Below are 11,403 nucleotides of genomic sequence, written 5' to 3'. Positions count from 1 at the left end.
GAAGGTGTTTTTAAAGTGGTTTTTATTTGAAAATACATATATATATATATATATTAAAAAAATTATTTTCAACATAAACACATCAAAATAATTTTAAAATGAATTAAAAGAACTTCTAATTGAACGTAGGGGTTCAACAACAGCAGGAACAAATGCGCAGGCATCTTCTTCTGAATTCAAGCCTTCAAAGTTCAAAGTGCTCGGGAAGGCTATAACCACACAAAACAAGGCCCATTGGGCCAGCAGAATTTCTAGCGCAGGCCGAGGCTGCAGGTTGGTATAGGAATCGAGACGCTCTGCAACTATCACGAGATTCAACCACGTGGACCAACTGCGGCCTGATCAAATTTTCCCTCGCTAATTTTTCACACACCCAAATATTCCTGGACCCACCGCACCAAAAAAAATAAAAAATCCCGCGGGATGCAGATTCGTTCGCAGGAGAAAGAAGTGAAAAGAAAAATCAGAATCGCAAAGCAAACTTTCCTTGTTCCTTCAACCAACCACTCAACGATTCGGTTACAGGATCTTGTTACGCCGAGAATTTGTGAGCGCTTTTCTCTCTTAATCCACACTCTCGCAACTTGTTCGACCATGTTACTGAGTCAATAATAATCAAAATTCATTTCCCTCTTTTGTTAGAGTGAGTGAGTGATCGAAGACTCAAAGCTAGTAGCTTCCAATCATGGATTCTCTCACCCCGGTTTCTCCATCTATTGTTCTCCCTCTCCCTCTACGACGTCGTCGAGTCTTAACTCCATCATCTTTCTCCGCTCATAACCACCGTCCTCTTCCTCCTCGGCTTTCTTCTCTCTCTGGAATTTTCCACAAGGAGACGATTTTCTTGTAAATTAGCGAGCGGTAGTGGAGATGGAGATAAAAAAGAAGAGGATCACAACAACGATGATGGAAGTGAGGAAGTGGAGAGAGCGTTTCATTTAGACGGCACAGTTCCAGGGACTTCAAATGAGATTGTGAAGAAGGTGTCGTCTCGTGCTTATGATATGCGTAGACATCTTCAACAGAGTTTTGATAGTAGCAGCTATGATGGTAGTTACCTTCCTGATTAGTTCTGCCGTGTAGTTCTTCCTTATATATTCTGCCAACAAAGTTGATTCTAGCTAGCTTGCTAACTTATAACTGGTTTCTCTGAGACTTCTCTCCGTCCCTTTTGCTTTCAGTTCTTTTCCGGCGCATGTTAATTGGTTAATTGCTACTGCATGCGTGTTTTCTTGATTAGTGTGTTTTAAGTGTTTTAGACTCGAGAATTAAGCATTACATCACAGTTTTTTGGATTCTGAAGCTCATTTTCGTTGCTCTAGTTTTTTTGAATGATGTCTCATTTTGCATTTCTAATGAAAAAAGAAAACAGAGGTTTAGTTATTGAACAACAACCAAGCCTCAACAGAGAACTAGTTTTCTTTTGTTCTTGTGAAGTAAAGAATTTAGGAATGTTGACAAATTTGTAGGCATTCTATAACTTCTTGCTTCATTGAGATCGAGTGAAGTGATGTATTTTCTGCATACCGAACTTGGTTTTTGAGGGAGGTGCTTTGGCCTCTACTTCTTCTGTTTTTGTGGGAGAGGTGCTTCCGCTCTGCTGCTGAATGACTTAACTCAATCTTCAGTAGCTGCCTGCCTGTATATGAAAGAGTTGCAATTGGAAATGTGGCACTGATCAGCGAGCAGTCTACCTTGGCCTCAAGTCATGGACTTCACGAGTTCATTATATTTTAGCAGCCTTTTGCAGCTATCCTTTCTCTATCACATTACAAAAATTAAGAAAAATAGAAAAAAATAAAAATCTTCTTCCTTTAATTGGTGATATCAGCTTAATTGATGATGCTACCTGATGATCTCCAAGCTAAACTGGGGTGTTAGCTCGTATTAATCAACGTACTTGATAATTCTTCTTCGTGTTGTTGTTCTTTTGAGATGGTATTTCTTTCACATACTTTAATTAATAGAATAAGACAGGTGGTTCTGTTTCCTGGACATTGACCATGAAATTGATGTATAGAATTTCCAATTTAAGAAACCATCCTAAATGTGTGCTGGTGTTGGACTGGATACACTCTTTTAGCATTAAAATTACATCTAAGATAAATAGTGTGTTTGTTTGGTGCACAAAATCAAGCAATCACTTTGCGTACGTGTTGTGTTGTGCAACTCTGAAATTGGCATTCCCTAAAGCATGCGAGAGCAATTGTCAATTTTGTCTTTCTTTCATTTTAACCATACCTCTGACTTGAGTCTTAGTCTTCATTTCTAGCACATAGTTCTCAGTGTCTGTAATCACTGCTCTCATCAGTTTGCTTGAATTTGAGTATTTCATGTATTCAATTATATTTGATTCTCATTGATGTCTGAGGGTTGTTTACAGATACTTGATTGCTTTTATCTGATGAGTGAGTGTTTTTGGAAGCACAACTCCCTTAATGAGAGTGGGACCGAAGGCCAGTTGGTAAATGGATACATTAGTACATTCTTACGTATTGCTTGGAGTAAATCTGCAGTTGTATTGATTTATGAAGTCCTTTATTTGCTTTTTTCACAAAGCTTCACCAAATTTCTCTCTTATCGTTCTTATTCAGTTCTGGATGCCAATCCATGGAGAGAAACCTCAAAGCTAGTGTATGTACTCACTTTTAAGAGAAAACCAGTTGTGCATGAGGAAAACTCGAAGAAATCACAGGCTTAAGTTGTTTTAGTACCTTTTGTATTCTCCTGAGTAAAGGTTAGAATTGTCCGAGCCCAAACTCGGGTTTTGCTTTTGAATTAGTGAAGTTGAGAAGGTGCTTGGGCTACTTTTTTCCAAAGGAGGAAAGTGGACTTCGGAAATAGGAAGTCAGGCTAAACAGTCGAGGAGAGGGACAAAGTTCCAGATGCTTGTGGAGGATGTTAGGGAGGGAGTGCTTGTAAATGTCCGATTATTTTACTTGTTGAATTTTCTGCAATGCTAACCAAATGCTTTAGCAAGATTAGCGTAAGATTGGTCGTGCCTGAATGCATTTAAGCCAACTGCTAGTATCACTGAACTTCTTAGGTGGCCCTTTTTGTTTCTATCACGGGGTATGTCATTTCAAATTATTCCTTACATGTTCGTTGTTCAAACTTTAAGAGTGTGCCAGCACAAGTTATGGTAACAACTATCAAGTCCTCACTTCTACCCCCCTGATCAGATGCTTTGGAAACTAGGATAACCTTGCATGCCACTTCCTGTGAATTGTTGTTTCAGGTCTCCTTATTTATTTAAGATTCCACTGAGTCTCTGGTTGCTTAGCCAAAGATACAAACTGTTCACTCTTGCTGCAGGTTTTTGAAGATGAAAATGAAGCAGCGGAAGAGGTCAAGGTTGTGAAGGTGTTGCTGAAATCGAAGCCTCATCAGTAAGAGTCTTGAGCAGACTTTCAATCCCACCAAAATCTTGTTTCAGCTTATAGATAAGGTATCTAATGGTTTCCCTACTTTTCCTGCTGGTATTAGATCTTTTTCGGAAAATGAGGGCTCATGCTGTTCTATTTCGTCGGGGTAGGAAACCTCCTCTGCCTCAAAGCCTTGAGCTTAACTTGAGGGCTCGTAAGCGGTCCCTTGAAGACCAAGAGGACTTGGTGTGAATCTGAGGTGGTTAGGAATGGGATCTTACTCTAGGGAATCAGAAGATTGGAAGTAAATAATAAATGTTGTATTGTACATCAACGACTGCAATTTATGTACAGGAACATGGTTTACATGTTGTCATTTCTTTTTCAATCTATATAGAAAGAAGTTGAAATTCAAAACGCGTCTTGATCCTTCTGTGGGAGTTGATGTGATCATATAAGCGGAAGTGGAATATCTAAAGGTGGCATGTAATCATACGAAGTTGCTAGACATTGAATTCTTTCCTCTCTTTTTTGGTGGCGGTAAGTTGGTAACAATAGGGACTGGGATCTCACCTAGAATAATTGGACTGGTATGGCAACTTGCTCTTTCCGTGCAGTGTATAGATCTGAATCATTATTAAGGCTAGTCAACTTGCCTCTTTTAGAACAAAAAACAACAATTTGCTAAAAATCTACTATCAATTTGCGAAACTCCTATGAACTGAAGTTTGAATTATAAGGAAAAAAAAAACTGGATCTTGACAAGCTCCAAACACTGCTGCTCCTTGTATGGATGTATTATTCAATGCACGGTTGAAAGGTAGAATCATAAATAATAATTCATCTTAGATGAATCTTGTTTCTCAGGGCTCCTATTGCACTTTCCATCTGTTATGGCCGCGCTCTTATCTTATCTAAAGGCATTAACGTTACCTTTCCATTCCAGCCAGAAGTTGTCGAGAAAAAAAAATTGTTTAATTTTGATATTAATGTTGCTGGCCGTGGTCTATATACTATTATTACATCCATATTTTCACACGTGAATGAAGGAAAGGTATTGGGCTCAACCCCAAACCCTAGAGTTAATTGTTTTTTTTAGTAAGAGAAGGGGTACGAAGATGGGTTGATTCCATACCCGACAGGGAACATCGCACTCGGAGGACCCCTCCCCCCAAACATCTGGAGGGATCCCCACCGGGACCCAAGCTAAGGGTACTTTATTGAGTGGAGCCCACCAAAGGCCAGTAAAAATAATTCGAACCCAAGATCGAGGATGAACGAGCGCCTGCTTCGGGGGCACCTTACAATTAATAAATGATTGCTAAACACTGCTACCGTCCAAATCCAAACCCCTAAAGTCTCAATTAAAAAAAAAAATAGTTTCATGATATCTATTATTCGCCCCGCCGCTAGATCTTTGAAAACCGGTACGGCCCTCACCTCCCCAGCTACGGCCCGTGTTTTGATCTGAGAATATAAAACGAGACACCGAAGGTGGATGACCGGGAAAGAAAGAGGGGGAAAAAAAAGCAGAGAGAGGGAAGCGAACGTTACATTTTCTGTTGAAAAAGTAAAAAGCGGAATAACGGGTACAAACCTCCGCTTTTCTTCATAGAATTCCCTCCCCTTCCAATTTCCCTCTCCATTTCCCACTCTAAAATAAATTTCATCCACACGCATTCAAAGCAATATTAACAAAACCAGAATCACTCTTCTTCTTTTCGGATACTGATTCCGTTCCTTCTCATGAGCTCCGAGACTCCATCCTCCGTCGCCGACACTTCCACGGCTGGAATTTCTTCGTCACCTTCGTCGTCTTCGACGGCAGGCAAGCAGAAGGAGAAGGCGAGAGTGAGCAGGACGTCTTTGATACTGTGGCACGCCCATCAAAACGACGCCGCTGCCGTCCGGAAGCTTCTAGAGGAAGATCCATCTCTCGTTAGTGCTAGGGATTACGATAAACGGACTCCTCTCCACGTGGCATCTCTCCATGGATGGATCGATGTCGCTATGTGCTTGATTGAGTTTGGCGCCGATGTCAACGCCCAAGATCGCTGGAAAAACACGGTATCATCATCTTTCCCTGCTCTTTTGGATGTCTCATTCGCCTGTTTTGTGTCTCTTTGATATGCATGGGAGTGCGCTCGTGGTGGTTGCAGTTGATAAGTTGTCATGTAGATTTTCTGTCATTGCAGCCACTAGCTGATGCAGAAGGAGCTAAAAAGCACAGCATGATTGAACTTTTAAAATCATACGGTGGCTTGTCATATGTGAGTACAGTCCTTCTCCAATCCTTTGTTGACACCTGTTTCTTTGTCTCATTGATGATAAAATAAAGAATTTTGTTTCTTGGGGATAAATGTTTATTCTACAATCAGTGATGAATTAACCAAGGAACGTGCTAGCCATGTTTCCCTGTATTCACCATAACTAGTTTTAGCATTTGTAGCTTTGGAGGTTTCTTGCTGGATATTTTTAACGTATTGTTTCAGTTCATAGCATCCAACATTAGGGATTTGGGCGTTGTAGATAGCCACTGCTAATATGATCTATCATATTCGGCAGCTTACTATTGTATAAACCTATTGATACAATGAAATTATGTAGCTCTCGATTGTTGGGCATTTATTGGTGGATTAATTGCAAGCTAATTACTTTACACCATGTAATAGAAGGGGAAAGCTTTTAACCTTTGCTTTATCGCTCACGTAACGACCAGCCTAGCAATTTTCCAGCAAGACTGGCGTGTAATGAGTGCTACTCTGTGTTGGCATTGGTTATTGACTGTTTTTTGGTTATCTGGTTCTTTTCATCAGCTGTAACTAATGTGTAGTGACCCACTGTGGCAATTTGTTTGATAATTCAACGTTCCTTCTCAATACTCAATGCCGTATGCTTTGTGCTTTGCTGTCATATACATTATACAAATATAATTGCACATCATTCATTCTGTGTCTTTTAATTGCCTTTATTAGAGCTAACTTCGTTTATTCAAATTGCAGGGACAAAATGGAAGCCATTTTGAACCAAAGCCTGTTCCGCCCCCTCTACCAAATAAGTGTGACTGGGAAATTGAACCTTCTGAGCTGGACTTCTCTAACTCAAACATTATTGGAAAGGTTTGATTCTATTTCTCAGGATCAATTATACAGATAATAGAATGTCTAAAGTTGACAAACTATTGTATTAATAAGTTTGAGTATAACTGGGAAATCGTTATTTGATGTTTTTGGATGGTCAATCCTGTCAAGTTTTTAGTGGACATTATAAAACTGTTCTGTGTGTTGAAGTTCTGCAGCAGTTTGATACATGTTAGAGTTCGTGTCTTTTAAACAGTGCCTTTTATTGTGATAAAATTACCTTTACTGTTCTAATCTTGCATTATATATGCATAGCCATCTCTCAACTAGCAATTGTATTTTAAGCTTGTATTTGACTTGAAGGAAGGGAATAACTTTTTCGGCTGGACGATCTTAAGTAAGTTTTGGTTAATATGTTTTCTTTCTCTATTCCACACTGTTGGTGCATATTTTTTGCATCTGACATCTTTGCTTCATTCTAGTGTCAAATTTTTGAACTTTGGGGCACGACTTTCAGGTTCTTGGTTTATATTCTCCAAGTATATCTTCTAATTGTAGCTTATTCTGTTAGGGATCTTTTGGTGAGATTTTGAAAGCATCTTGGCGTGGAACACCGGTAGCTGTTAAACGCATTCTTCCATCCCTCTCAGATGATAGATTGGTGATGTAAGTCCTTTCTTTGTAATGCTTTCCTATTGTTGAATTGCGCATGTATTACAGTTGCATTTCCCTTGTGTTTGTTAAACATTTTTTCCTTGTGGATAAAAACTTTGGGTGATTTATATATGAATTTTGATCTCATACCAAAACCAGAGATGGCATCAACATCAACATCAACATCAACAATCAGGCTTAATATGTGAACTTCTTACTTTGACCAATAATTTATTTGTTTTCCTATTTGCTTATGCTATATGCTATGAACCATATCATAGCAGTGAATCAGAAACAGGTAGAAGATAGGATTGTTGTATTTTTTCACTCAGAAAGGATGAAGTTTATTGTAGATTCTATGGTTTCTTCTGATATTGACAAACATCCACTTTCTATTGAAATTAAAAGAGAATTTCACTCAAATGGGGACAATATTTCAATATCTTGATCAATCTGGTGCCTTTTGTTGCTGCAATACACTTTCTTTTTCTCAAGTTATATATATTGTCAATTTGTTAACTCTTCTTTCACTTTACTGGTTCAGTCAGGACTTCAGGCATGAGGTTAATTTGCTAGTCAAGCTTCGTCATCCTAATATAGTCCAATTTCTGGGAGCAGTCACTGAGAGGAAGCCTCTTATGTTAATTACTGAATATCTGCGAGGGGTATATGACTCAGTATCTGTTTGTTATTCCTACTTTTGGATTCTCTTTGAAGAAGGTATCTTTTTTATCACTGATTAACTTTCTAAGCCAATCTTAATCTATTCATGTGGTGACACAGGGTGATCTTCATCAGTACCTCAAGGAAAAGGGCGCGCTAAGTCCATCAACAGCCATAAACTTTGCGCTGGACATTGCCAGGTACATAAAAGCTTCTATACTTCTGTATTTGCTATAGGGGAAGGAGCACCTTCTACCCGTTTGTCTGGTTTGTTGTAGCTGCTAGGCCATGCTTTCATTTTATAGGTGTGCATGAATACCTAAAAGAGCTCATCTCCCAGGGAAGCTAATACCTTAGCTTTTAGAATCCAATTCATTGGGTTTTCAGAAAATAAGGGAGTTTGTGAATTGACAAGGGTAGTAACATGACTCAAGCATAGCAGAACCTCTCCACTTTCTGAGCTGTACCAGTAAATTGTCTAGTATTTATTCTTTCTTTGATAAATTTAGTTTTCATTTAACTGTTCAAAATTGTTGGATGAGATTCTCTTATAATTTTTTTTAATATAAGATCATTTTAGTGAAGCTAATTACAATTAATTGAATTATCATTCTTTTTCAAATATTTTATAGATCAAGGAAGCTATGCTTGTCATATAATTTCTAATCAAAGCCCCCTTTTCTCTTTCTATGTCTTCTTGGTTTGGGCCTCTTGTAATCAATTGTTCTACTCACTAGAAGATGCTTTCTGGACCCTGTGCGGGCAATATGGTCCTATTCACATCACATGTGCCTTCTCTTCCTTCCTAGCTGCAGTTACTTGGTGACACTTTAATAATAGGAGTATTTTGTTCAGGTCCAACTACCTGAACGTTCCTAGTTTTTCAGTCATATTTTTCAAGAAAGAAGAATGAGAATAATTGAAGAATCCTACAAGTATCATTGTACTTGAACGTGAAGAAATTTATTCCTTTGTTAACTTTCCTTGTTTTCCACGCATAGCAGCTTTGTGAAACATGCACAAGCCATGTAGCTTTGTGCAAATAGTAATGCAGTATTTCATTTATTTGGGAAAATGAAGCATTAGAAAATTTGAAGTATTTTGAAGCTTTGTCTCAGAAACTTTTATCCAAGTTATGGATGCAACCGTAGTGGCTTTAACTGTCATGCTAATCTGATTTCTGTTTATCTTATATGACCAGAGGCATGGCATGTCTTCACAATGAACCAAATGTCATTGTTCACAGAGACCTAAAACCAAGGTGAGCGAGTACAATTTTTTTACGAGGACATATAATTATGCCTTATAGCTTTTTAGCTGAAATTTCCATGCTTGAACTGACGCCTTCCTATTTGAAGAACTCTTGGCTAACAGACTTAGCTTTTCCTGATATGGAAAATGCATTTCTTAGATGTTTGAGCCCTTTCAGTATCGAGAATGTGTAGTTGGTAGTTACAGCACCCGCCCTTTTTTACCTGTTAATATTTGTTCTCTAAATCTCAGGAATGTTCTTTTAGTCAACTCCAATGCAGACCATTTGAAAGTTGGAGATTTTGGTCTAAGCAAGCTCATCAAGGTTCAAAACTCTCATGATGTGTACAAAATGACTGGCGAGACAGGAAGTTGTGAGTGTCTCTTGCATTTTTATTTTTTAAAATAAAATATGATCTCATGCTTACTTCTTTCTTTCTTCCTTTTTTTCTTGTGAGTGTCTCTTGCATTTTTATTTTTTTTAAATAAAATATGATCTCATGCTTCTTTATTTCTTCCTTTTTTTTTGAACAAACATAAGACCGGTATATGGCTCCTGAAGTTTTCAAGCACCGGAAATATGATAAAAAAGTAGATGTTTTCTCCTTCGCAATGATACTATATGAGGTATTGTGATTCTGATGAGTATAAAAATTAGAAATTTTGTATTCAAAACAAGTCATGATGCATCATGTTCTTTGTTGCAGATGCTTGAAGGGGAGCCGCCTTTTTCAAATTTTGAGCCTTATGAAGCAGCCAAGTACGTGGCAGAAGGGCATAGACCGACATTTCGTTCGAAAGGATTCAATGTCTTCGAACTCAGAGAGTATGTCAGATTTAAGATGTTCTAAGTTCATTGGTTTTATTTTTTAAATATTTCCTGTCTACGTAGGTCTACAGAAGTTCCACATCCTGTACCATTCCATAACATACTCCTAACTACTGATGGTAAATGTATGTGAGGGAAAGCGAAGTTGAAATTTTTAGGCATCTTCCAAAGCCAGTAAACCAAACTGCACTGCTAGATAGACAATAACTGATAAGCCATATCTAATTTGTCAAATGAAAAAAGGAACGAGTTTCATGGTTTTAAGTATTTGACAGTTACCTGAGATGAAAAAAGGAAAGAAGCTATTGATATTGTTATGAAATTGGGCATCCTGTGTCTAATAATTATCAAATCTTTCAGCATCATTCTTTATCTTGAACTGCCCGTCGGTTGTTCAACAACCAAAATATCAGTCCATGTCAACGCTCTATCTTCTTCAGCGGAGGTGTCTGAACCTTTGATTGCTAATTTTTTTTACTGTTCAATGTTTTTAGATTGACAGATCAATGTTGGGCCGCTGACATGAATAGAAGACCTACTTTCTTGGAAATTCTTAAGAGACTTGAAAAGATCAAAGAAAACTTACCGACAGATCATCACTGGCATATATTCAGTCCATGAACGAGGAGCACGATGAGAAGGTAAAATATTCTGGCCTCCTACCATTCCTGCCAATCATATTCTGTACTCATGATTTGCGCCAGTGTTGTGTATAGATTTTGCTAAGAAGCCATGAGAATCAGCGATATTACGTGTCCAGAGATTTTTAAAGCTTCTAGGTTGTATTTCTTGTGCAAGTTGTAAATGCTAGACTACGTTATTGCATTGAAATTCATATTCTTTTGGTGGATTAATTATGGTTTAGTAGGTTAACTTGATTTTTTGGTGTGAACCAGCTAAAAGAATCTCATGAAATTTTATGGTTGAAACTCTTTTAAGTGTCAAGATTTGAACTGAATTTTAAATGAAATGTAATCTCTAAAAATACTATAAAACTAAATCAGAGGCCAGTTCCTTTAATTGAAATAAAATAAATGTAATGAAGGTAATATAAAAAACAAATTGATTTGAATTTTATCTTTTTTAAATATATGAATTTAATTTATTTATTCATTAAATTCAAATTAAATACTATAATTTAGAATTGATTGTAGACAACCTATAAAGCATTTTTTTCAACTTTTTTAATGGCATGAAATTCAATTTTATATATGATTTAAATTCAATTGATAATTATTATAATTTTTATGTTTGTAATAAAATATTAAACTATATAATTGAATTTAATTATATTGTTTGGAATGCATATAGAATTGAATTGAATTATCAATCTTAATTATTTTACTCTTGATTTAGAAATCTTTTTTTTTTTTGTTGCGAGGACCCTTGTATTTATTTAAAATGATATACAACGTAGGAATTTTTTTAAAAAAAAAGAAGATATAAATTGATCTATTAATTAAAAAAAACTTTTTGATTAAAATATTCTCATTGAAATTTTGAGAAAAAAATATACATATTCCTATAAAAATCACCGAGTTTTTCTTATATCAAACTTAAT

The 11,403-nt window shown here is 37.0% G+C and overlaps 1 protein-coding gene and 1 long non-coding RNA gene across 4 annotated transcripts; both read left to right on the top strand.

Moving 5' to 3' along the window:
* The first annotated feature begins 193 nt into the window (after positions 1-193).
* Positions 194-3,782, top strand: LOC105121043 (uncharacterized). Of its 3 annotated transcripts, none has more exons than XR_841471.1 (3): positions 194-547; positions 643-3,448; positions 3,536-3,782. It is a non-coding gene; the product is annotated as an uncharacterized LOC105121043 (long non-coding RNA). The 3 variants fall into 3 exon arrangements; XR_841470.1 differs by having other exon boundaries at positions 194-1,050; positions 2,595-3,448; XR_841469.1 differs by having other exon boundaries at positions 194-3,448.
* A 932-nt stretch (positions 3,783-4,714) lies between these two features.
* LOC105121036 (serine/threonine-protein kinase TNNI3K-like) lies at positions 4,715-10,757 on the top strand. Its single transcript, XM_011019521.1, has 11 exons — positions 4,715-5,432; positions 5,561-5,635; positions 6,368-6,484; positions 7,017-7,111; positions 7,644-7,764; positions 7,883-7,962; positions 8,964-9,023; positions 9,266-9,387; positions 9,555-9,640; positions 9,721-9,839; positions 10,337-10,757. Exons 1-11 carry the CDS (start codon positions 5,112-5,114, stop codon positions 10,461-10,463), a joined length of 1,323 nt encoding a protein of 440 aa, XP_011017823.1. The 5' UTR covers positions 4,715-5,111; the 3' UTR covers positions 10,464-10,757.
* The last annotated feature ends 646 nt before the right edge of the window (positions 10,758-11,403 follow it).

Source organism: Populus euphratica, unplaced genomic scaffold (assembly GCF_000495115.2).
Source record: "Populus euphratica unplaced genomic scaffold, PopEup_1.0 scaffold1.1, whole genome shotgun sequence".
Taxonomy (NCBI): Eukaryota; Viridiplantae; Streptophyta; class Magnoliopsida; order Malpighiales; family Salicaceae; genus Populus; species Populus euphratica.
This window is presented reverse-complemented; position numbering and strand designations above follow the sequence as displayed.

Coding starts and splice junctions, on each gene's coding strand:
- LOC105121036 (XM_011019521.1), top strand. CDS start 5,112: ATGAGCTCCGAGACTCCATCCTCCGTCGCCGACACTTCCACGGCTGGA. Junction 7,963..8,963: donor TTTGCGCTGGACATTGCCAG/GTACATAAAAGC, acceptor TTATATGACCAG/AGGCATGGCATGTCTTCACA. Junction 9,388..9,554: donor GACTGGCGAGACAGGAAGTT/GTGAGTGTCTCT, acceptor AACAAACATAAG/ACCGGTATATGGCTCCTGAA.